The sequence below is a fragment of the Dasypus novemcinctus genome, chromosome 18, assembly GCF_030445035.2.
Source record: "Dasypus novemcinctus isolate mDasNov1 chromosome 18, mDasNov1.1.hap2, whole genome shotgun sequence".
Classification (NCBI taxonomy): domain Eukaryota; kingdom Metazoa; phylum Chordata; class Mammalia; order Cingulata; family Dasypodidae; genus Dasypus; species Dasypus novemcinctus.
The window spans coordinates 72824006-72849862 of NC_080690.1; the positions used below are offsets into that span (position 1 = coordinate 72824006).

The following is a 25857-nucleotide window of genomic DNA, read 5'->3' on the forward strand; positions in this document are numbered from 1 at the left end:
CTTTCCGGGGCGGGGGCGGGGCCGCCTCCCTGTCCCCGCCCTGCGGCTTTCAGGACCGCGAGGCCGCGGCGGTGCTCCCGGGTTGGTTCGCGTCCTCCCGCGCCCCTTGGGGTTTTAGTGGTTCTTTACTGTGGCCTTTCGCGGGTTAGGTGGTCTGCGCTCCCTCAGGGGGCCATTGGCGTCTGGGGAGACCCTTGGGATGCCCTGGGGGCCCTGCTTTCTCCCTTGCGCCTTCCCCCTGCTTCAGTCCTGTCATCTTGGGGGCCCTTCCAGGCGCAGGGTGGGAGGCCCTCCCCTTCCCGAGCTCACCTTCACGGTAAAGGGGATCACCCCTGCCCTGGAACCCTGCTCCCCCTCCTTGGGGCTCCCCTCTCCCAGGCAGCCCCCTCCCTGCTCCTTCCACTTGGGAGTTCCCCCATCCCCACGGCTCTCGCTGCAGGCCTCCTCGCGCCGCCTGGAGCCCCACTGCCATCCTTTAGATGGAGAGGTGCGCGGTCGAGCCCTCTCCTGCTTGAAGATCCCTCCCGTTCTTCCAGCTGCCCGCTCTCCGTCTCCTCCCATTTTGCCATTATCCTCAGAATCTCCCTCTCCGGGATCCCCCAGGTCAATCTCAACATCCAGGCCATCAGTCCCAGGCTCTCCCCTGCCCCCTTCTTCAGGGATAACCTCCGGTGCTCTGGAGTCTGTAGCTTCTGATGCAGGCCTGCAGGTAACCCTTGGGCTTCCTTGGCTTGTGGCTCTGCCTCCCACCCTGATTTATTTTGGCCTCTTCTAAGTAGGATCTTCAGAGATCCTATTCACACCTTAACATCTTCAAGACCCTATTTACATGTGGGTTCACACCCAAGGAACTTGGATTAAGAATAGAATAGATCTTTCTTGGGGGACACAATTCGCAAGCACCTCCCCCGGAATCCACTTTTGAGCTCCACCAAGAATCTCCCATCAACCATCGCAGCACACAGAGGCCCCTCACTCATCCACTAGACCCCCAGGCTTCTGGTCGCTCTCCCAGCTCTTTCCCTCCCAGCCTGATCCAGTCTCCACTGCATCTTTTTTAAAAAAATATTTTATATTTTTTATTGTCTTTTTAAAAAAAGATACATAGATCACAAAAAAAGTTACATTAAAAATTATGAGGTTCCCATATACCTCACCCCCACTCCTCCCACATCAACAACTTCTTTCATTCGTGTGGCACATTCATTGCATTTGGTGAATACATTTGGAGCACTGCTGCACTGCATGGATTATAGTTTACATTGTAATTTACACTCTCCCCCAGTCCGTTCAATGAGTTATGACAGGATATATAATGTCCAGCATCTGTCCCTGCAATATCATTTAGGACAACTCCCAAGTCCCCAAAATGCCCCCATATCACACCTCTTCTTCCCTTTCCCTGCCCTCAGCAACTCCCATGGCCACTGTCTCCACATCAATGATAACAGTTTCTTCCATTGTGGCAGTATCCTAGCCTTTGATGTTTACTGGTGCATCTTTATATCACACGTGGAGAGGGCTGGATCCAGATGGTCAGACCACCCCACCCAATGCGCTTTGCTTTCAGGCCAGATTCCCATCAGGGAACCCTGGAGCTGGGCGGTTTGGCCACTGCCCCAGGACATCACCGCAGTACTTGGCAAGAGGTCATTGAAGGGAAGGTGAGTTTGGGTACTGAATTTGTGGGCCAAGGTCTGTACTGGAATGAGTCCCCTTGAGTTTATGTGGCTGTCATGAGCAGCTTTGAGACTGCTTGAAAGCCAGATGTTGCTAGAAGCTTCTGCTTAAGAGGCAGTGGGAGTCTGGAGGCCCAAGGGCCCTGAAAGGGAGCTCACCTGGGCCCTTTTACCTATGTTATCTTTTACCTGCATTGTCTTTAACCTGCATCTTACCCGGGTTATCTCATTTAAATTCCCATAGTAATCTTTATAAAAGCACACAGTGCTTTTTTTGTCTGTGTTTTATTTGTACTGTTCCTCTTTAAACACAGTAAAATTCACTCTTTTTGGTGTATAAGGTCTATGAGTTTTGACAAATGCAAAGAGTCACACAACCATCACCACAACCAAGATACAAACAGTTCTATCACCCTCCACAATTCTCTTGTGCTGCCAACATTGCCATGATGATCTTTTACCGAGGTCACGGCATCTTTCTGGAGGACCATTTGCCCTTTTCTAGGAAAATTACAAAGGTCCTTAAACCTGGGATGCTACCTCTGAGGGGTAACCTGTGGATAGATAACTAAGAATTTGCCAAATTATAGATGTGAAGCAGGCTAGTAAAAGAGGGAATCGGTAGATGGATCTGGAACCTGGCGAGAAGTCCATGTGGACATCAGTAACCCCCAAGATGGCTGCTGGAAGATCCCCACCCCCAAGATTCTGCCATTCAGAACAAAGACTTCTTCTGGAAGCCAGGAGAAGCCCCGGATGTTCCCTAGGGGCTTTATCATTGGGCGGTCATGGGGAATTGATGGGTGGGGTGTCAGTGGTAAACTAAGATAAAGTATATACACAAGGAAGTGTTTTTGGGCCAAGGACATTTAGGAGAATGTGGGAGAACAATGCATATGTTTTTGAACTTGTGGAGATTCTTGTGGGAAATCCCCAGTAGAGATGTCTGGGGGATAAGAAATAGGTAGGGTGCTCATTAGAGGTGGAGGCTGTTGATGTAGGTCACTCCAGGGAGGTTTATCTCTGCTTGCTCCAGAAGTCACTGTGAGGGTTGCCAGCACTCTTCAGCTCTCATGAGTGTGGCAAGGGGGCCATTGTGTGCTTTCCTGCTTTAGAGGCTGTTTGGGATCGAATCAAGCCCCCCCACAAAAGGCACGATCAAGCCCCAACCCTTGATCCTGTGGGTGTGGACCATTTGTAATAAGACCTTTAAAGATGTTACGAGTTAAGGTGTGCCCAAGCTGAATAAAGATGGGCCTTCATCCGAGAGAGCCAAAGTCCTTAGAAGCAAGGGGTATTAGACACAGGAAGAGAAGCCACGAGGAGGATCCAGAAGTGGAAGTCAACAGAACCTGGAAGAGAAAGGAGAAGACAACACCGTGTGCATTGCTGTGTGATGGGAAGCCAAGGAACCCCAAAGCTTGCCGGCCAACCAGAAGATATGGCCCCCTGGAGGAAGCAAGCCTTCCAGCCTCTGAGACCATGAGCCAGTCAATTCCTACTGTTAAGCCAACCCATTTAATGGTATTTCTTTCAGCAGCCCAGAAACTAACACAGAGGCTCTCTTTTTAGAGCCATTTTGCTGTTAGAACTTAGGGGCAGGGCATGACTATAATTTTAAAAGGAGATCGCCTTTTCTTTGTAGTCTATCTCAGTCCTCCCCCTCTTTAACACATACCAAAGAGGACTTTTCCCATTGCCTCTGAAATGGTCTAAAGAGTGTAGCCAATACTGGGCTCAGAAAGCCTTCCCTCCTTCCGGCTTCTCACAAGAGGAGAAAGTTGTCAAGTGACTGTTGGACTCCTGGAGAGTGTGGGGTCTTTGGTGAGATGCTTTATCGTGCTCACACCCTTCACTCTTCCCCAGGTTGCATGTGGGAGGGGAGTCTACTAAGAAAATTTCTAGAAAAGACTGAGGACTTCTGAAAGAAGGTGAGACTAGTGTTTCCTCTGCCCATTGAATGACTGCTTTGGGCAGCAGACTTGTTGCATCTGCTAGTGCAGGGAGGGGAGAGAGCATTAGAGAGGGAAAGTGGGGGTCATGGGGGAGCAGGGGCAGTCGGCACGCTACAGTTTGGTGAGGTTGGCTGGGCTTCAGGCAGCTAGAGCAGGAGTTCTTAACAAAGGGTGAGCTTGAATTGAAATTCAAAAAAACATTATTCTTGTGGGGATGTGTTGGTGCAGGTGTGATATATTTATTAAATAATACACAGTACAGTGTGGACTTAGTAAGGAGTTTGTGGTTTTCACCTGACTGGCACAGGGGTCCATGGAACAAAAAAGGTTAAGAGCCTCTGGTCTAGAGGGTATCTCACCCAAGAGGGAGGCAAGACGCCCAGGGTGTCTCCAGTGGTGGAATCAGACGAAGAATGGGAAAGGGGGTGCCAGAGTTCTCATGTCAAGAAACAGAGGAGTCGAGAAAGTCTAACTGGGTCCGTGTACGACCTCACACTTGTGCACACAAGAGAGCCAATATTTGGTCCTGCCAGCCAGTGATGGCCAGAGAAGCTTCAGCCTACAGGGGTCACAACACTGGCCAGTTAGGTTGATTCGCTTGTCTCGGTACCTGCCCCCCCTCCCTGCCTTGATCCTGTGGAAAACCAGGCCTTGAAGCAGGAACTGAGAGAAGGCGTCTCAGAGCCAACTGGTCCTCCTCTCTCCCCCAAGGGGCCAGGTCCCAGCTGGATGTGGAGGGGAGTAAATTGGATTTAAACTGAATTTGAAATTAAGATTTAAGACCAAGCTGAGTTTAAGTCATCAGAGCTGACTGGAAAGTTACAGAATGTCCTAGATGTTAAGGGACAAGGAAAAGAGTTTTATTTTTTTTTCCCCAGTGGTATTTTATTGTTTTATCCACCCCCCCCCCCGCCCCCGCCCCACCCATGGCTCCCTCATCTGTTTGCTCACTGTTTTTGCTTATTGTCTGTTTATTTCTTCTTAGGGTGCACCTGGAATGGAATCCAGGCCCTCCCATGTGGGAGGTGGGTGCTTATCTGCCTCAGCCACATCCACTTCCTGCTTGTTGTTTTTTTGCTTGTTGTCTGCTCATTGTTCACTCTCTTGCTTGTTGTTGTTTTTGTTTTCTTGTTTGCTCAAGTTTTTTTGCTCATTTTCTGCTCACTGATTTTTTTGCTTGATGTCTGCCTGTTTTCTTTAGGAGGCACCAGGAACAGAACCTTGGGCCTCCCATGTGGGAGGCAGGTGCCCAACTGACTGAGCCACATCTGCTCCCCCGGAAAAGAGTTTTAACAGAACATAACTGAAGGTTGCGATTGGAAAAATAGAACTGTTCTATATTTATATTCACAGAGTTAATTGTCCCTGATTAACTGGTGACAGAGAGTGTCTAGAAATACAGAAAGCCCAAGCTGACTCTTGACAACTGAAGAAATGTTTCATGCATTTACACAACATTGCCTTCCCCCAAAAGTATTGGATAACAGTACCCTCTCTTCCGCCCTCCAAGTCCCAAGACGTTATTGCACAAGTCAGGACCTTAATACATATGTTTGGAAATTACTGTCCCTGGTCCAACTTGTTATACTAGCAACACAATCTTGCAATTTCCCAGTTGAGCCAACTTCCAGAGATGGCTCTTCTGGCAGGGTTTAGATGTTAAAGGAAGGAAGACAAACTACCAAGCCTTTGTGTAGCTTTTAGAATGTTTCTCTTTTTCTCAAGGCCCCTCTACATCCACCCCACTAGTTGTTTAGTTGAAGGGAACTGTAAACCTGCACTGCTCATCCTTTATAGGGTCTGCCTGAGTCTGAATTCTGCCTCTGCTCTTTAGCTGTGTGACCTTAGGCAAGACCCTGTCCCTTTCTGAACCCTGTCCATACAATAAGGTGGTTGGATTTGAGGCAGGTTAGTACAGGGAAACTGAGGAAAAGACGAGCCACAACATGGCCAACCGACAACATGGCTGACAGGCAACATGGCTGCAAGACCCTGCTGAGACCTTGAATTTAACCTTGAGGTCCCAGTTTCTCTTTCTGGGACCGCCCCTTTGGTCCTGGATATTCCAAACAGGCCTCACCATTGGCCCCCACCATTGGTGGGGTAACCAATAACAGCTGGGACCCCTCCCCTTAGCATCAGCAAAGGGAGGAATAATTAACAGTTTAAAAGGTGACCACACAAGGCAGAGCCTGCTCCCCCTGCCTAGAGGAGCCCACACCAACTCAGTGTGTATTTCCATTTTTTCTCTCCCATTTCTCAGCAAGCTCTGTTCTTTCCCCCATTTCCCAAATACACATTTTTACTGGCCTAACGAAACTGTCATGTTCTTAAAGTCATTTATGCAACATAGCCAAGAACCCAGAGGAATCCAGCGCTTCCCCGTCTTCAGGTTGGGCTGTCCCACCCCACAAGTGTGCCACTCTGCTTCCCGCATAGCCTGGTTTCTGGTGGACAACTTCAGTCCTTGCAGCTAATTCAGTTTTTTATTTTAGAGAGCACTCAGAGTGCACACCTAGGAAGCAAAACGTCACAGAGGCCTCCTCCTCATGTCATCAACTACCAAATAACTACCCAATATTAAGGTTCCTTGGGGGACTGTGAAGGGAGGGCAGAGGAGGCCAGAAGAGGCAGCCAGTTTAGCGCCCTCCTTTGCTCTCTATCTTATTCTTCAGAGCCGTTTGCATTTCCTCTGTGGACTGGAGCCCCATGACTAATTAACCTGGTTAGTTAGTACCATCCACAAGCCGAGAAAACCTAAAGTATCAGAGTTGCCAGGTAGGATTTGGATCTTGATCACATTCTTTATTCTTCTGAATCAAGGAAGGATACTGTATTAGTTTGCATAAGGGCTGCCAATGCAAAGTACGAGAACACTGTTGGCTTTTATAAAGGGAATTTATTTGGGGCAAAAGCTTATAGTTGCAAGGCTGTGAAAAGTCCAACTCAAGGTGACTTCCTCACCAGTCACTTGCCACATGTTGAAGCAAGTCGATTGGCTGGTCTCTGCCTTCTCCTCTGGGCTTCCTCTTCCTTTGGAGGCCAGTGTCTTCCCCATCTCAGCTGCAGGCTGGCATAGGGCTGGTCTCAGGGCTTCCGATACCAGGCTTGGCTCTCTTCCCAAGGCCAGCTGGCAGCGTCAGGCAAAATGGCTCATCTCTCCCCAGAGCCTGAGCTGTTAGAGCTTTCTCCTTTCTTTCACAGGACAGCACCAAAAATGAGAAGAGTTCTCTTTTCCCTGTGCCTTCTTGAGTGAGTACCCGTTTATATCAGCCCCAGCCAGGGGGCGGGGCTCAACTTGAGTCCCAACTTACTGACATAACTGAAACAAAAAAACTCTAATCTTAATAGGTCATCTGATCCAAGTTCCCTCAGCTGAATTTAATACAATCAAAGGGTATCACACCCAGAGGAATAGATTAGTTTACAAACATAATCTTTTTCTTTTTGGGATTCATAAAATAATCTCAAACTGCCACAGATACTGATCAACCTCTGATAATAAATCATATTTGATTTTTTTTCAAATTCTATTCAATTTATTCATTTTTTAAAAGATATTACATTAAAAAAATATGAGGTCCCCATTCACCCCCACCGCCCCTACCCCACCACTACCCCCACAGTAACACTCTCCCCCATCATTATGTCACATCCATTGTGTCTGGTGAGTACATCTCCGGGCATCGCTGCACCCCATGTCCTGTGTTCCACACCATAGCCCACACTTTCCCATGTTCCATCCAGTGGGCCATGGGAGGACATACAATGTTCGGCAATTGTCCCTGGAACACTACCCAGGACAACTCCAAGTCCTGAGAATGCCTCCACATCTCATCTCTTCCTCCCCTTCCCCACACCCAGCAGCCACCATGGCCACTTTTTTCACACCAATGCCACATTTTCTCGATTATTAACCACAATAGTTCATGAATAGGATATCATTAAGTCCACTCTGATCGTTACTATATTCCTCCTTCCTGTGGACCTTGACTTGGTTGTGTCCATTCCACATCTATGTCAATAGGGGGTTTAGATTCCACATGGATATTGGATGCCATCCTCCTGCTTTCATTGTAGGCATTCTCGGCTCCATGGTGTGGTGGTTGACATTCTTCAACTCCATGTTAGCTGAGTGGAGTAAGTCCAATAAATCAGAGTGTAGGAGCTGAAGTCTGTTGAGGCTCAGGGCCTGGCTATCATATTGTCAGTCCAGAGATTCAAATCCCCTAGATATATCTTAAGCCCCAGCACCAACTACAATTCCAGTAAACTAACATGAAAGGCTTGTGAAAAGAGACCCCATCTGAGTCCAGCTCCATCACCCAGACACACCAGCTCCAAAGAAGGGCCAACTGGCATGGCAGTGAACCCCATCTGCCATGACCATAGAACCTGTGGGTCTCTTTAGCCCTCAAAAGGACCAATACCTGGGGTTGTATCTACTTTATCTGTCTCTGAGACTCTGCTCAGGTGTGCATAAGGGCAATCTTTCTGACAACCTCCAGACTCTTTTTTAGAGACTCATAGCCATATGAACTCATTTGTCTTTTCCATTTCCCCCTTACATTAGGTCAAACAGCATTTTTAACTCCTGTTATTATATGTAGACAGGGATATTCTGCTGGTCTGCATTGAACCTTTAATTCAAGGTCATTTTCTAGTTATGTCATCAGCTGGTACTTGGTAGTGATCCCTTGGTGCCAGGGAGGCTCATCCCCGGGTGTCATGTCCCACGCTGGGGGGAAGGCATTGCATTTACATGCTGAGTTTGGCTTCGAGACTGGCCACATTTGAGTAACATGGAGGCTGTCAGGAGGGAATGCTTAGGCACAGTGTTGCTCTAGGCCTTGTTCTTATTTCAGGTGCATAGGCTCACAAGCATAGTCATTAGTATCAGGGGCTCACTGTTGGACCCTCATTCCTTCCTGGTCCTTGCCGTTGCACCTGGGGGACTGCCACTGCTCCCCTAGGGACCACGACAGAGACCCTCCCAGCCAGGAACCCAGTACTCCCCCAGCTGTTGTTTTTAATTGTTTCCCCTATGAGTATATCCAAACATTTCCATGCACCCTGGACACATACCCTGTATAACTCCCTGTCAACCATATATCTCCTGTCAATAACATCCCATACCAGTATTCCTCCACTGCCATTGTTGAACCACTCTGTGATCCAAAACTTCCTGAAAAGTGAAGCCCAATATAATGTCAGGTTTCCTTACTAGTAAAATGGAATATAGCAATGAGTTTAAAGGTTAGGTATAGAATACATATTGATTTGGAAAAATTCTACATCCTATCTTTTTCTTTTCTTTTTTCCTAATTATTGAGCTTCTCTCCACAAAAGCCCTAGATCACAGTTATTCATATATCCAATATACAGTACTCCCACATATCCACTATAAAACCTTTTTTCCCTTGCACAGCGATAATCTTTTAACTTATTCCTATCATATTTACTGAAACTGATGTACAGATATTGAGACCATAGCTTTCAAACAAGGTAACATTTGTGTTTACATTGTGGTTTATATTTTAGGCTATACAGTTTTCTAAATTTTTTAGTTATCCTATGTTTTACATTATGGTTTACATTATTAATCTGTCATCCCCTATATGTTTGTGGTGTAATATTACGTTTTATATCCATCCTGGTGTACTCTTGTGAAACACTTCTTTTGCCCTCACATTTACTTTGCTTCTATCTATTCAATATCTATTTCCCCCTCCCCTTGGGGCCCACAGTGACAGTCAATCTTCATTTCTTGAGGAGCCATGTTCAGAGGTACTTGCAACAGTGTTGAGGGCTTGACTTGCTCAACTGCCCTAATGCCCTGGGAGCCACCCTTTCTCTTGAGAGATACAGTTCCCTCTATTTGATGGCTTAGTCCTCCCCAGGATGTGGGTCTTCCTTCACTCTCATTATATGGGTCTCTACCCAATGGTATAACTCACTCTGGCAAAATGAGCATTCACATATTCCCTAGGAGTCTGTCCTGTGTCAGATTATCCCTTTTGAGTATCTTAAACAGATAACTTTCCTAATTATATTTTGAAAAGTTTTTCTCAGCATTTTACTTTCTACCAAACCTGAGACTCTCCTATGTTCGTATGTTGTCCCTCCCTCCCCCCAATTTCTTGGGCAATATTACCCATCCGCCCATCCCTAGCCCCCCTCAAACCCGCAAAACCCCACCCAAAGGTAACCCTATGCCCCCATTTTATCTCTTCCTTGTGCACATACTTACCGCCAGCTTATCATAGATTTCACCCATGTAGATGTCAGCTTACATCCTTCCTCTACCCCCCGATTTCCTGTAAGCCTATCTTCCAGTCTCTAGCTTTCTGAGGCAGCTTGCTTATTTCATATCATTGAGGTCATGTAGTATTTGTCCTTCAATGCCTGGGTTGCTTCACTCAACATAAGGTTCTCAAGATTCATCCATGTCATCAGGTGTGCTTGCAGTGCATTTGTTCTTAAAGCCGAGTAGTATTCCATTGTATGTATATACCACATTTTATTGATCCATTCATCTGTTGATGGGCATTTGGGTTGATTCCAACTTTTGGCGATAGTGAACAATACTGCTGTGAACATTGGTGTGCATATATCGGTTTGTGTCCTTGTTTTCAGTTCTGCTGGTATATACCCAGCAGTGGTATTGCTGGGCATATGACAAATCTATGGTTAGTTTTTTGAGAAACTGCCAAGCTGTCCTCCAGAATGGTTGGATCCTTCTGCATTCCCACCGGCAGTGGATGAGTTTTCCCATTTCTTCACGTCCTCTCCAGCATTTGTATTCTTCTGTTTTTTTCATAGCTGCCAATCTTATGGGAGTAAGATGGTATCTCATTGTAGTTTTGATTTGCATTTCCCTGATAGCTAGAGATTTGGAGCATTTATTCATGTGCTTTTTAACCATTTGTATTTCTTCTTTGGAGAAGTGTCTGTTTAAATCTTTTCCCCATTTTTTAAATGGGTTGTTTATCTTTTTATTTTCAAGATATATGAGTTCTTTATATATGCAAGTTATAAGTCTCTTATCGGATATATGGTTGCCAAATATTTTCTCCCATTGTGTAGGTTCCCTTTTTACTTTCTTGACAAACTCCTTTGAGATGCAGAAGGCTTTAATTTTGAGGAAGTCCCATTTATCTATTTGTTCTTTTACTGCTCGTGCTTTTGGTGTGATGTTCATGAAACCATTTCCTATTACAAGGTCTTGTAGATGTTTTCCTACACTGCTTTCCAAGGTCTTTATGGTCTTGGCTCTTATATTTAGGTCTTTGATCCATCTTGAATTGATCTTTGTGTAAGGTGTGAGATGGTAATCCTCTTTCATTCTTCTACATATGGATATCCAAGTCTCCAGGCACCATTTGTTGAATAGGCCATTCTCTCCCAGTTGAGAGGGTTGGTGGCTTTATCGAATATTATATGGCTATGTGTATGAGGTTCTATACCAGAACTTTCAATTCAATTCCATTGGTCTGTGTGTCTCTCCTTATGCCAATACCATGCTGTTTTCACTACTGTAGCTTTGTAGTATGTTTTGAAGTCAGGTAGTGTGATTCCTCCAATTTTGTTTTTCTTTTTCAGTATGTCTTTGGCTATTTGGGGCCTCTTTCCTTTCCAAATAAATTTCATAGTTAGTTTTTCTAGTTCCTTAAAGAAGGCTCTGTTGATTTTTATTGGGATTGCATTGAATGTGTAGATCAGTTTTGGTAGGATAGACATCTTAATAATATTTAGTCTTTCTATCCATGAACAGGGAATATTCTTCCATTTATTTAGGTCTTCTTTGATTTCCTTGAACAGTCTTGTATAGTTCTTGGTATATAAGTTTTTTACATCTTTAGTTAAATTTATTCCTAAATATTTGATTTTTTAAATTTACTGTTGTGAATAGTATTTGTTTCTTGATTTCCTCTTGATCTTGCTCATTATTGGTGTACAGAAATGCTACTGATTTTTGCGCCTTGATCTTATAACCTGCGACTTTACTAAGCTCATTTATGAGTTCTAGAAGCTTTGTTGTAGACCTCTCAGGGTTTTCTATGTATAGAATCCTGCCATCTGCAAATAATGAAATTTTGACTTCTTCCTTTCCGATTTGAATGCCTTTTATATCTGGTTCTTGCCTCAGTGCTTGAGCAAGTACTTCTAAGACAATGTTAAATAGAAGGGGAGAGAGTGGGCATCCTTGTCTTGTTCCTGACTTTAGAGGGAAGGATTTTAGGATTTCTCCATTGTAAACAATGTTGGCTATAGGTTTTTCATATATACTCTTTATCATGTTCAAAAAATTTCCTTGTATTTCGATCTTTTGGAGTGTTTTTATCAAGAAAGGGTGCTGTATTTTGTCAAATGCTTTTTCCTCATCTATAGATATAATCATTTGATTTTTTTCCTTCAATCTGTTTATATGGTGTATTACATTGATTGATTTTCTTATGTTGAACCATCCTTGCACACCTGGAATGAATCCCACTTGGTCATGGTGTGTAATTCATTTAATGTGTTGTTGAATATGATTAGTAAGTATTTTGTTAAGTATCTTGGAGAATGATCCATGTGCACTTGAGAAAAATGTATGTCCTGCTGTGTTTGGGTGTAATGATCTGTATATGTCTATTAGATCCAGCTCCTCTAATATACTGTTCAAATATTTTGTTTCTTTAGTGATTCTCTTTTGAGATGTTCTGTCCAGAGTTGATAGTGGTGTATTAAAATCCCCCACTATAATTGTAGATGCATCTATTCTTTCACTTAGTTTTTCCAGCCTTTGCCTCATATATTTAGAGGTGCCCTTGTTAGGAGCATAAATATTAATGATTGTTCATTCTTCTTGAGAGATTGTCCCTTTCACTAATATGTAGTACCTTCTTTGTCTCTTACAATTGTTTCGCATTTAAAGTCTATTTTGTCTGATATTAATATAGCTACTCCTGCCTTTTTTTGGTTATTGTTTGCTTGTAAGATTGTTTTCTAACCATCCACTTTCAGCCTCCATGAGTCTCTGGGTCTAAGATGTGTCTCTTGTAGACAGCATATAGTGGGTCATATTTCCTTATCCTATGCCCCAGTCTGAATCTTTTGATAGGTGAGTTTAATCCATTGACATTCAGTGTTATTACTTTCAAGGAATTATTTGTGTTAGCCATATTTTGATTGGACTTGTGTTTGTCATATTTTGGTTGTTTGTTTTTTTCCTTCTCTTTTTGTCTTTTTTGTTGCTCTTACACTCTCCTCCAACTCTGCCTGTCTTGTTTTTTCCTTTCTTCCTGCAGAACTCCCTTTAGAATTTCTTGAAGGGTAGGTTTCTTGTTGGCATACTCTTTCAGTTTCTGTTTATCTGTGAATATTTTGAACTCTCCATCATTTTTGAATGCTAGGTTAGCTGGATAGAGTATTCTTGGTTGGAAATTTTTTTCTTTTAGTACCTTGACTATATCATACCACTGCCTTCTTGCCTCCATGTTTTCAGATGAGAAATCGGCACTTAATCTTATGGAGCTTCCCTTGTATGTGATGGTTTTCTTTTCTCTTGCTGCTTTTAGAATTTTCTCTTTGTCTTGAGCATTGGATAATTTGACAAGTATATGTCTTGGGGTGGGCCTGTTGGGGTTTATGACTATTGGGGTGCGCTGTGCTTCTTGGATATGTACATCTGTCTCTTTCAGTAGATTTGGGAGGTTTTCAGCCATTATTTCCTGCAACACTCCTTCTGACCCCTTTCCCTTCTCTTCTCCTTCTGAGATGCGTATAATACATATGTTTGAGCGTTTTGCATTGTCATTCAGGTCCCTAAGTCCCAGCTGCATTTTTTCTATCTTTTTATCGATCATTTCTGCTATCTGTTTGATTTCTGATGTACTGTCTTCCACATCACTAATTCTCTGCTTTGCCTCTTCTAATCTGCTGTTATTTGCTGCGAGTGTATTTTTGATTTCTTGAACTGTGGTGTTCATTCCCATCATATCTGTTATCTTTTTGCGTATGTCTGCAATTTCCCCTCCAATGTTGTCTTCATATTGTTAACCTCTCCCTTTACTTCCTTAAATTTGTCGGTGATATATGTTCTGAGATCTTTAATACTTGTGTGAAGTTCTGCTCCCCTTCCTGGGTTTTAGTTTGTTCATTGGATTCAGGCATGTTTTCTTGATTACTGGTTTGGTTTTTATATTTTTGTTGCTGTCTGATCATCATTTTATCATGACAGGTTTAATCAGTTCCTTAGCTTCTTTGTCTAGTCTTGGTGATTAATTAGCTGTTGTTTTTGTGTAAGTGTTATATCTTCTCTTTGTCACTTTGTTCTTCTTATTCTAATTTCTTATTGCTGGCTGAGTTTCACTTTGAAGGAATGTATTAGGGCGAAGGAAAGGGAATTGTGTAAGCAAGGAAAAAGTGTAAAGTAGTATTGGTGATAAATGTTAACAGAGCAACAATATGAGACCTGGGAGGATGGATATTAGATTCCTGTAAGTTGTGTAGAGTTGTAGCAGTAGGTAGAGTACCTATAATGAGGTAGTCGACTGAATATGGGAGGAATATGGTATGAATTAAAAAGCTAGTTTTTTCGTGAGAGAGGGAAAGAGAAAAGAAAGGCAATAGTTTCAAGAGTGGATAAAAGACAGAAAACAAAACAAAGGTATTAGAAATTAAGAGTTAAAACACTTTGGGGATCAAAGAAAGGGAGGTGGAATATAAGAGAGGCAGTAGATGATGGAGGATATCAAGATGTAGGGGAAAGGGGATAGTGTAGGTAGCCAAAATCAATTCACACAGAAATGAGGCAGTGGAGGATGAGGAAACCCAGCAAATGTGAGGTGTTCCCTGCAGCACCTATTGTATAATTAAGATAAAATAAAATAAGGAGAAAATGAGGGATAAGAGAGAAAGAAAAAAAAGAGAAGAAAGAAAAAGGGTGTGGGTAAAGGGAGTGGAACAAGTAAGGAAAACTAAAAAAGATATAGAACAACCACAACAGCAACAACAAAAAAAACCCCTACATAACTGAAAAAAAAAAAAAGACTTTGGGGGATACGATGGGAGAAAAGACTAAGAGATAATGGCATTGTTAGCACTCAGGACAATAAAAAATATAAAAATAAAGTAAAAATAAAAAAACAAAACAAAACAAAAAAGAAAAAATGCAAGCGTTGAGGGCTAGGACATTCAAGGACCTCAGATGGACCTCACGGCATGATGGATTCAGGGATGGAAAGTCTGTGATATTGAAGACTCAAGAGGTGTGAGTCTCTGGGGTGTGGGCCACCAGGGTTTAGGGGACTCAGACCTGGCAACCTCAAATCTGGTAAACAGGGAGCCTGGGAGCACCGTAGTACAACACAGCCTCCAGGGATCCCCACAGCTGGGTGCCAGCCCTATGGGAGAGGTCACATCCACAAACTCTGACCTATGTGTCCTGCAATTCACCCACTCACTGGGTTCTCTTCTGTGGCTGTATCACCAATTCGACTTCAGGACACCTCCCGCCTTGTAAACCCCCAGAACGGCCACCTGGGGGCGCCTCTACACTGCAGCCAATTTAATGATGCAGATCAGTAGCCAGGCCCAGGGAGCGGGGCTCCAGCCAGAATCGCTGATAACAGAGTCCAAAACTGAAATTCCCACGCTTTGCAAAATATTCTCCTAATCAGCTTCCATTCGTCTCCCACCCTGCCAGTCCCTGAAACAGTCTCCTGGTTATGTCTCTTTATTGTGAGCAATTTAAGGCCACTGCAGATCGGCAGCTGGCCTTGGGGGGGTGGGTCTCTAGCCGGAAGTGCTGTTTTTTGTGTCCACAATCAAAAATTCCCTGCCTCGCAATAAAACTCCCATTTGTCTCCCCAAATCGGTCTGTGAAGGCCTTCTGCCCTGTTAGCTCCCCAACAGCCCACTCAGGGCTTATGAATTCCCCAGTACCACAGGGCCTCTGGGAATCGCTGCCACAGCGCTGATGCCATAGCTCCGCCCACCCTAGGAGGGAGCGTCCTGAGCGCAGCCCCCACCTCCATGTAATAGAGCCTCAATTTTATCTTGTACATGAATTTTCTCTGTTATCTTCCCACCAAATCAATGTCCAGACACCTCCTGCCCTGCAAAATCCTGAAACAGCCTGGTCCCGAAGAATTTCCAACACTGCCTAGCTGCTTCTTTGCAGGAGAGATTATCGGGTGTGCTCACTTAGCCACCATCTTGCCCCGCCTTCCCCATATTTGATTTTGGATAGTAGTCTATAGTTTATAAATTGTCTCCATCTATGCTCTCATTTATTCATTACAAGATACCTTTGAAATAGGGGTATTATCCTCATTTTAATATGGGGGAAACTGAAGCTCTAAGAGGAAAAATGATTTGCTTTACCCTTATGCTGGTAGTAGAGGTTAGAATCTGGATAAAAACATAAGCCCTCTGCTCTTTGCATCTGCGGCAACTGCCACATCTCTTTGGATAGCCATGTGACAGAGGCAGAGATTGAGTTATGCCATGGACTGCTGGCAAGCCACTGCCAGAAGCCTCCAGCCTCCAGAGGGAGCATGGCCCTGCCGACAGCTTGATTGAAGACTTTTTTTAAAAAAAAACTTTATTTTAAATTCACAAAAATAAAAGGACAGAAAAAGACAGCTTAGCCAGTTATGGAAACATTACTCCTAAAAAGTTCTTTTTCAGGCATTTTTATCTCATCTAATTCCAACTGCTAACTCAGTTGTTCCTGTAGTGTTCAGAAAGATATTCAGATGAACAAAGATTAGTTAAATGACATAGTCAAGGTCTCCTTATTAATGAAAAAAATGAAGAAGAGAAAAAAATGCGTAGTCATCTTTGTATCTCACAAAACCAAACTCCATATTCCTTTTTTTTACCTTTAACGTTAATATAGTAAACTTCTCTTTTGCTACAAAATGTTATGATGCTGTTGTTAACTATAGTCCATAAATTACATTAGTTATATTTTCCCCATGTATCACCATGTTCTTATCACCTTATAGTAGAAGAACATTCCTGTATTTATGTTATTAAGCATAATCCCAATCTACTTCCAGAATCATTGTTATATGCTCCCAATATTACCCTCTGGCTGACCACCAACTAACATTAATCTCTTTAGATTACTTGTTTCAGCCAAAATCACATCCATAAATTCAATAGTGTTCATTATATTCATTATAATGTGTTATATCAAGTCCAACCATTACCACGTATTTATATCTGATCTTATTAAACATTCTACATACATCCAGCATTTTCTTCCCCTTCTCAGCTCACATTCCATCTCCCACCAACCTACACTTCATAGTCCAACTCCATAAGCCTACTCATTGTTTTTAGTTCATATCAGTGAGAACATACAATATTTATCCTTTTGTATCTGGCTTATATCACTCAACATAGTATCTTCCAGGTTCACTCATGTTGTCATGTGCTTTCCCAATTGATTTCTTCTTACAGCTGAGTAATATTCTATTGTATGTCTCTTGTTTACCCACTCCTCAGTTGGTGGACACTTATGTGGAGTCCATCTTTTAGCAATTGTGAATAATGCTGCTGTGAACATCAGTATGCAAATATCTGTTCATGTCCTTGCTTTCAGTTCCTCTGAATATATCCCTAGTAGTGGGATTGCTGGATCATATGGCAGCTCTATATTTAGTTTCCTGAGGAAATATTTTGACAATGTAAAAAATGCTTCATGGCTATGTAAGTTGTTGGTGTTGGGGAGATGTATGGGAGCCTTGTATGATGATATGTATGCTTATTTTATAAATTCACAAATTTTACTATACATTTATTGTTTATGTGTGTTCATGTATGACTGATATACTTCAAAGGATTACTAATAGGGGAGTGGCTGTAACTCAAGTGGCTGAGCACCTGCTTCCCATATTCGGGGTTCTGGGTTCATTCCCCAGTACCTCCTAAAAACAAAAACAAAAACAAAACAAACAAAACAAAACAAATTCAGGGGAGCTGGTAGCTCTATGGTTAAGTGCTGGTTTCCCACGTATGAGGTCTAGTGTTCAATCCCCAACCGCAGTACTTAAAAAAAAAATTACTAATAACTATAACCCATATCTTACATTTGGTGGATTTTCCCCCAACCCACCCAATTATTAACAGCCTATATTAGTGTTATGTATTTGTTATTCAGGAAAAAAGTCCTCATATTTGCCCTGTTAACCACAGACCATCTTCCACCACTGGATTCCCTGTGTTATACGGTCCCATGCTTTGTACACTCTATTCAAAGTGTATACTCAGTGGCTCTCGTTTTTATCACAGACTCGTGCTGTCACCACCCCAGTCAATTTTAGAACATTTTTAGCTCAAAAAGGAAAAATCCCTACCCCTTATACCCCCCCATTGTTGTCCCTTAGTACGGAAAAAATATTTTCTCGATATTGCTAAAAAATATTACATTACTGTTAACTATCATCCATAAGTTTTATTAATTGTAATTTTCTTGTGTATCACCATATTCTTAGCACTTTGTGAAAGATGAGCATTCTTATATTTACACTACTAACTACAGTCTTCATCCACCACCTAAATCATTATGTTATACACTCCCTAGTTTCCTTTCAATTGACATTTACATCCACTAACTATCCCTTTCAGCCACATCACATTTATAAATGAGCAATATTAGTTTTACTCATTATAGTGGGCTATTCTCAACTCTGTTCATTTCCACACTTTTATGATAAACCTTATTAATAATGCTACATACATTAGCATCATCTCTCATACTCTAGAATTTACCTCCATGTGTTTACTCAACGTATTTAGTTAATATTAGTGAGACCATACAATACTCATCCTTTTGTGTCTGGCTTAGTTCACTCAACATAATATTGTTTAGGTTCATCCGCGTTTTCATATGCATCCCAATTTCATTTCTTCTTACAGCTGATTTGTATTCCATTATGTGTATATACCACATTTTGTTTATCCATTCATCAGTTGATGGACACTTAGGTTGGTTCCATATTTTAGCAATTGTGAATAATGCTGCTATGAAATCTGTGCAAATGTCAGCTCAAAAAGCTATTGATTTTTGCATTTTAATTTTGTATTACTGAAATTGTCTATATGTTCTAGTAGTTTTTTTGTGTGGATTTTTTGGGACTTTCTGAGTACAGGATTTTATCGTTGGTGAATAATGTAAGTTTTACTTCTTACTTTTCCTATTTAGGTACCTTTCATTTCTTTTTCTTTCTTAATTGCTCTAGCTAGAACTTCTAGCACAATATTGAATAACAGTGGGGAGAGTGGGCATCCTTGTCTTTTTTCTTTTCCTTTTCTTTTTTTTTTGAGGAGGGACTAGGGATTGAACCTGGGACCGTGGAAGCAGGCACTCAACAACTGAGCTACACCCACTCTCCTGTGCATCCTTGTCTTTTTCCCAATCTCACTGGGAAAGCTTTCAGTCTTTCACCATTAAGTACAATGTTAACTGTGAAATTTTAATATATGCAATGTTTTTAATCACAAAACGATGTTGTATTTTGTCAAATGCCTTTTCTGCATCAATTGAAATGATCATGTGATTTTTCTTCTTCAGTTTATTAATGTGGTTTATTGCACCAATTGATTTTCTTATGTTGAAACATCCTTGCACACCTGGTATAAAGCACAGTTGATCATGTTGTATAATTTTTTTATTTGGTTTTGGATTTGGTTAGCAAGTATTTTGTTGAGAATTTTTGCATCCCTATTCATTAAAGAAATGGGTGTGTAATTTTCTTTATTTCATAATATATTTATTTGGCTTTGGTATTAGGGCGATGTTAGCATCATAGAGTGAATTTGGTAGCATCTCTTCCTGTTCAATTTTTTGGAGGAGCTTGAGCAAGATTGGTATTAGATCTTCTTTAAATGATGGGTAGAATTCACCTGTGAAGCTACCTTGTCCTGGACTTTTCATTTGCCGGAGGTTTTTGATAGCTATTTCAATTTCATTACTTGTAATTGGTTTCTTGAGTCTTCTATTTCTTCTAGAGTCAGTATGTTTTGTTCATGTGTTTCCAGAAAATTGCCCATTTCATCAACATTGTCTAGTTGGCATATAGTTGTTCACAGTGTCCTTTTATGATCTCTTTTATTTCTGCTGGGTCAGTGGTAATGTCACCTTTCTCATTTCTGATTTTATTTGTTTGTCTGTCCTCTCTTTTTCTCTTTGTTAATGTAGCTAGGGGTTTATCAATTTTGTTAATCTTCTCAAAGAACCAACTTTTAGTTCTGTTGATTTTTTTCTATTTCCCCCCTCCATTTCATTTATTTCTTCTCTAATCTTTATTATTTCTTTCTTTCTACGTGATTTGGGATCGTTTGCTGTTCTTTTTCTAATTCATCCAGGCGTGCAGTTAGGTCTTTGATTTTAGCTGTTTATTCTTTTTAAACATAAGCATTGAGGGTTACAAATTTCCCTCTCAGCACTACTTTTGCTGTATCCCATAAGTTTTGGTATGTTGTGTTCTTGTTTTCATTTGTCTTGAGGTATTTACTGATTTCTCTTAGTAATTTTTTCTTTAATCCACTGATTATTTAAGATTGTATTGGGGTTTTTTGCTTTTGTTTTTTTTCACTTGGCACTGGGAACTGAACCCAGGACCTCACATGTGGGAGGTGAACACGCAACCACTTGGGCCACATATGCTCCCAAAAGTGCATTGTTTAATCTCCATATATTTGTGTATTTTCCATTTTTCTGACTGTTATTAATTCCCAACTTAATTCCATTTTGATCAGAGAAAGTGTTTTGTATAATTTCAGTGTTTTAAAATTTATTGAAATCTGATTAATGTCCCAATATATCATCTATTTTGCTTGAGCACTTGAGAAGAATCTATATCCTGCTGTTTTTAGGTGTAATGCTCTATAAGTGTCCACTAGATCTAGTTGATTTATTATATATCAGATTCTCAGTTTCCTTATTTATCCTCTGTCCCAATGTTCTATCTAATGCTGAGAGTAGCATGTTGAAGTCTCCAACTATTATTATAGAGACGTTTATTTCTCTCCAGTTTTGCCAGTGTGTGTCTCATGTATTTTTGAGCATCTGTGTTAGCAGCATAAATATTTATTATTGTTATTTCTTCTTGGTGAATTGTCCCTTTTATTAATATATAGAAACCTACTTCATCTCTTATAACAGTTTTGCATTTAAGATCTTTATTATCCAATATTGATATTGCTATACCCATTCTTTGTTGATTGTTATTTGCACAGAATATCTTTTTCCAACCTTTCACTTTCAGCCTGCTTTTGTCCTTGTATCTAAGGTGAGTCTCCTGTAGACAACAAATAGATGGCTCATGCATTTTATCCATCCTATCAATCTATGTCTTTTAATTGGGAAGTCTAATCCACTAGCATTCAGTGTTAAACTACAAAGGCATTACTTACTTTGTCCATTTTTATCCCGTAGCTTTCTGTTGTCATATCTTACTATTGTCAGTCTTTTAACCCTTTTGATTTCTCTTACTTACGTTCTTCATTTCTACACTCTTCTCCAGGACTCTCTCCTTTGTCTTTTCCTATTAGGCTGTAACACACCCTTTAATATGTCTCATAGGTTCAGTGTCTTGGTAACATACTCTCTTGGTTTTTATTTGTATGTAAAGACTTTAAACTTGCCATCATTTCTGAGGATATTTTTGCTGGATAAAGAATTCTTGGCCAGCAGTTTTTCTCTTTTAGTGCCTTAAATATGTCATACCATTACCTTCTTGCCTCCATGGTTTCTGAAGAGAGATCAGCACATAGCCTCATTAAGTCTCCCTTTTAAGTAATATATTGCTTTTCTCTTGCTGCTATCAAAATCCTCTCTTTATCTTTGGCCTTCGACAGTCTGAAAAGTAGATGTCTTGGAGTAGGTCTATTGATTTATTCTGTTTGGAGTATGTTGTCCTTTTTGAATATTGACATTCATGACTTTCATAAGCGTTGGAAAATTTTCAGTCAGCATTTCCTCAAATATCCTTTCTACCCTTTTTGTGTTCTCTTCTCTTTCTGGGATACCTGTAATGTGTATGTTTGTGTGTTTCATGTTGTCATTCAGTTCCCTGAGACCCTGTCCAATTTTTTGCATTCTTTTCTCTGTCTCTTTTCCTGTCTTTTCAATTTCAAATGTCTTATCTTCAAATTCACTTTTCATTTTTCTAACATTTGTTGTTGTTATTTGCTACATAATGCTCTTCATCTAGGAAACTGATTGCTTGGTTAAAATGCCACTAAGAGAGTAGGGGAGCTTGGTACCACAAAGCATTAGTCATTTCATTCACAAGAGGGAATTTCTAAAAAAGACATGACTAGGAAAAGGAATAAAATTATGAGTTGTTCTTCAGTTTTCACATCTTTCTCTATGTCATAAGAATTTTTACATGTTAACTTCTTCCTAATATTTGTATCAGAGAAAAGTCAGAATCTGCCTCTTGGTGACTCCAATGAGAAGAAAAGATGTGATTAACTATGAGAACTGTCTGTTATCTCAGTTAGAGAGTTATATCATCTAGGCAGGAAGCAGTGACCAGGCTGTGTCCCTGGAGCTGGCAGCACTGAACTTCTCTTTTTACGCCTTTCCTAAGACTGGGCAGGGGGGAGTCTTTACTCCTTGGAAAGACAAATACAATAATTTAAAGAAATCTAATCCATAATGGCTAAAAAACCAGTGCCAGAAATATTATTTGACATTATTCCAGGTAGACAAAGCATTTGATAGAACCCTTCTTACTAATGTCTCTCTTTAAAGAAGTGCAGAACCTTTTCTTGCTGCTTTATAAAACTAATTAATTGGGGTCTGGTAATATAGAAGAGAAGTCTCCAGGTCTTTGGCCAAAAATTCCTTAAGACATCTATTAAATGGGGTAATGTAAGTCCTAAACAAACTTACCTGGGATTTAGTAAAGTGCTCCATAAATGTAAGTCACTATTATAATTTTTTTCCACAAACAAATAGCACTGGCATTTGAGAGGGTTTGGCTAGAGTGGGTATTATGTGGGAAATGACTTTACAGCTCACTGGCTTGGGACACATTGTGAAGATTTTTTCCTGACAGATACCTCTGTGATATGCCTGGAAAATATGAAGAAGTCCATTTTCCCTCCCAATCTAAATTGTCCTGTTTTGAAATTATATACTTTCCTTTCTAAATCCTTTTCCCTGCTCATTAGCATCTTGATCTCAGCAACCATAGCCTAGGTCAGAGATGGGGCCTTGTATGTCTCAATCTCTCCCACATTGCCAACCCAAGAGTCCTGGGAACTGGTCTGGGGTTCTCTGAGTTCCTTTAACCTCAAGAGTGCACCTGCAGGTGGGCCAGTGGAGTAGTGGGAAACACTGTGGTTTTAGAGTCAGACAGACATGGGCGGGGCTCCTGGCTGTGCTCTCTTCTCTCTGTGTGGCCTTAGACAAGGTAATTTATTTCTCTGAGTCTCAGATGTCTTTACACTGCAAATATTAGCACATAGCATTTTGGGGAGGTAGGGGTGGGGAAGGGTTTAAGGCTACAACTATAAGTAAAGTAATAATGATAAATAAAGCAATGAACTTACAATATGTTACACAGCAGGTACACAAAAATCAATTCCTTTCCCTTCCCCCTTATGATTAGATTGCTTGCATATATACAATTGTCCTTGAGACAACCCTAGGTACTTTTTCTGTTTTACCCATATATATTTTTAGCTTTTTTTCTCTCTTCTAATTGTGTAATTTATTGCTCTTTTTTTCTTTCAGTTCAGGAAGCTCCTTTTCTGTGCCTGCCAAGTGGTAACCAACCCCCAAGAAGGCTTTCTTTGAACCAGTTAGGGCACTGAGCTCTGGGAAAGGAAGAGGTCAGGAAGGGTCACAGACTAGTCTCAGAAGTGAGTTCCTGTTCTTCTCTGCTTACTAGCTGCTTTATTTATAGCCCTTTGCCAGTTTGTTCTTTATTCCATTTTAAAGCATTTCCACTTCCACCCTTCATTTGCTCTTCCCACCAGCCCAGGGAGTCCCTCTCTTCAGCTTAGACTAGTGAGTGCAACAGCACCCCAGAGACAAGTGGTCTCAAACCCTTGCAAGTCCCAACCCTGACAACTTTCCTTCTAGTCACAAATCTAGTCCATTTTGTCTTCAGTTATTCAAACTCTTTCTGAACATCTGATTCAGGTTCCTCTTCTGTAAAAATAAGTGGGGTTAGTTTAGTTTAGGTTAAGATTTAGCAAACTTTTCCTGTAAAGAACCGGATGGGGGAAGCGGACATGGCTCAACTGACAGAGTGCCCGTCTACCATATGGAGGGTCCAGGGCTCAATACCCCGGGCCTCCTGACCTGTGGGGTGAACTGGCCCTCGCGCAGTGCTGCCGTGCACAAGGAGTGCCGTGCCACACAGGGGTGTCCCCTGCATAGGGGAGCCCCACGTGCAAGGAGTGCACCCTGTAAGGAGAGCCGCCCTATGTGATAAAAGTGCAGCCCACCCAGGAGCGCCACTGTGCACATGGAGAGCTGACGCAGCAAGATGATGCAACAAAGAGACACAGATTCCAGTGCCGCCAGTAATGCCAGCGGATGCAGAAGAACACACAGTGAATGGACACAGAGAGCAGACAACGGGGTCGGGGGGAGGGGGAGAGAAATAAATAAATAAATCTTAAAAAAAAGAAAAATTTATTAAAAAAGAAAGAACTGGGTGGTAAATATTTTAGCCTTTTCAGGTTGACATAGTGTGAAAACAGCCACCAACAATATATAAAAGAATGAACATGGCTATTCCAATAAAACTTTATTGCTGAAAGCTGAAATTTGAATTTCATAGAATTTTCAAGTCACAAAATATTATTCCTCTTGCAATTTTCTTCTCAACCATTTAAAAGGTAAAAAATGTTCTTAGCTGTGGGTGGTACAAAAATAGGCAGTGCCAGATTTGGTCTGTGGGTCCAGTTTGCTGACTCCTGATTTAATCATCTGTAAAGGCCTTCTCGCCTTTGGGAATCTGAGGCAGGCCAGGAGGATGACTGGATATTTCAGAGGAAAATCTTTCCCTTGCTTCTCAGAACAGCATATTCAGTGGAGGAAGGCTGCTTTGGACAGATTTGTATATGCTTGTTCCAAATGCTTGGGTTGTAGGAGGGTTTCTTTATTTCTCTAGTTTTCTTCCTAGCCTAGGACTCTGTCTTAAAGCTCAGCAGAGCCTCTGTGGAACTTGATTTCTGCATATGCGGTTTGGGTATTCCTGGGTTCCTGGGTCCCCCACGTCCTGAGGCCTGGGAAGTTGAGAGCAGCGTAATGGAGCTCCTCTGGGCTGGCCTCCGATTCTGGGGCTGGTGGGAATGATTTGGGTCCTGGGCAAGTGGTGGAAACAAAATGGAGCTCCTTCCGGTTCTTTGATTCCTCCGTGGGAGGGCCTGGCAGAGGGGTCTGGGAAGGCCCGGCTGGTTTCGCTCTCTGATTCCGTGCCTAGGGGAATAACAACAACCTTCCTTCATTCATTTGCTCAACAGATATTTGAGCGCTGACCAGGAGCAAGGTTCTGTCTTAGGAGCTGGGTGTCCAGCGGGGAATGACACAGAGTCCCTGCCCTTTAGGCTTGTGGGTCCATCCAGTGATGGGAAGAGACAATAAACGCGCAAACACTGAGTATCAAGTGGTCATAAATGCCATGAAGAGAGTAAAGGCAGGGATAGGAGACAGTGGAAAGACAGATAGGGCGACTGTTTTAGAGTGGGCAGTCACAGAAGGTGTATCTGAGGAGTGGGCATTTACCTAGAAAGGATTAGACTGGGAAAGGACCCACCAACTATTCCGAGGATTATCTCCAGGGAAGGAAGCAACAAATTCCTTGAGATGAATGTATGATAGTGTGTTCAAGGAAGAGCAAGACAGCTAACAGGGCTAAAATAGAATTACGTGGGGGGAAGAAGGAAAGGAAATGAGGTCAGGGAGGGGGCCAAGAGCCTGGCCCCATAAGGCTTCATAGGCTCTGGTAAGGGCTTCGGACTTATTCTAAGTATGATTGAAAGTCATTGGAGGTTTTGAACAGGGAAGTGGTGGGTTTTGATATATATATATATAAAATATGTATTTTGAAATGATTATAGAGCCACAGGAAGATGCCAAATTAGTACCTAGAGGTCCCATGTACCCTTCACTGGTTTCCCCCAGTGGTTACAGCAGACATCACTGTAGCCCAACATTATAACCAGGGTGCTGGCGTTGGGGTGGTATGTGCATATAG

General features: G+C 41.8%; 1 protein-coding gene and 1 long non-coding RNA gene across 2 annotated transcripts in view; one reads left to right on the top strand and one right to left on the bottom strand.

Moving 5' to 3' along the window:
* On the top strand, positions 1–24424 carry LOC101436700 (uncharacterized). Its single transcript, XR_188855.3, has 4 exons — positions 1–81; positions 604–709; positions 1571–1664; positions 23382–24424. It is a non-coding gene; the product is annotated as an uncharacterized lncRNA (long non-coding RNA).
* Positions 24274–25857, bottom strand: part of LOC101436293 (sialic acid-binding Ig-like lectin 10) — a 6817-nt gene continuing 5233 nt past the window's right edge. Inside the window, exon 11 of the mRNA XM_004475827.4 lies at positions 24274–25079. Coding sequence (XP_004475884.1) covers positions 24798–25079 — 282 coding nt within the window. The 3' untranslated portion in view covers positions 24274–24797. The remainder of the gene's footprint in view (positions 25080–25857) is intronic.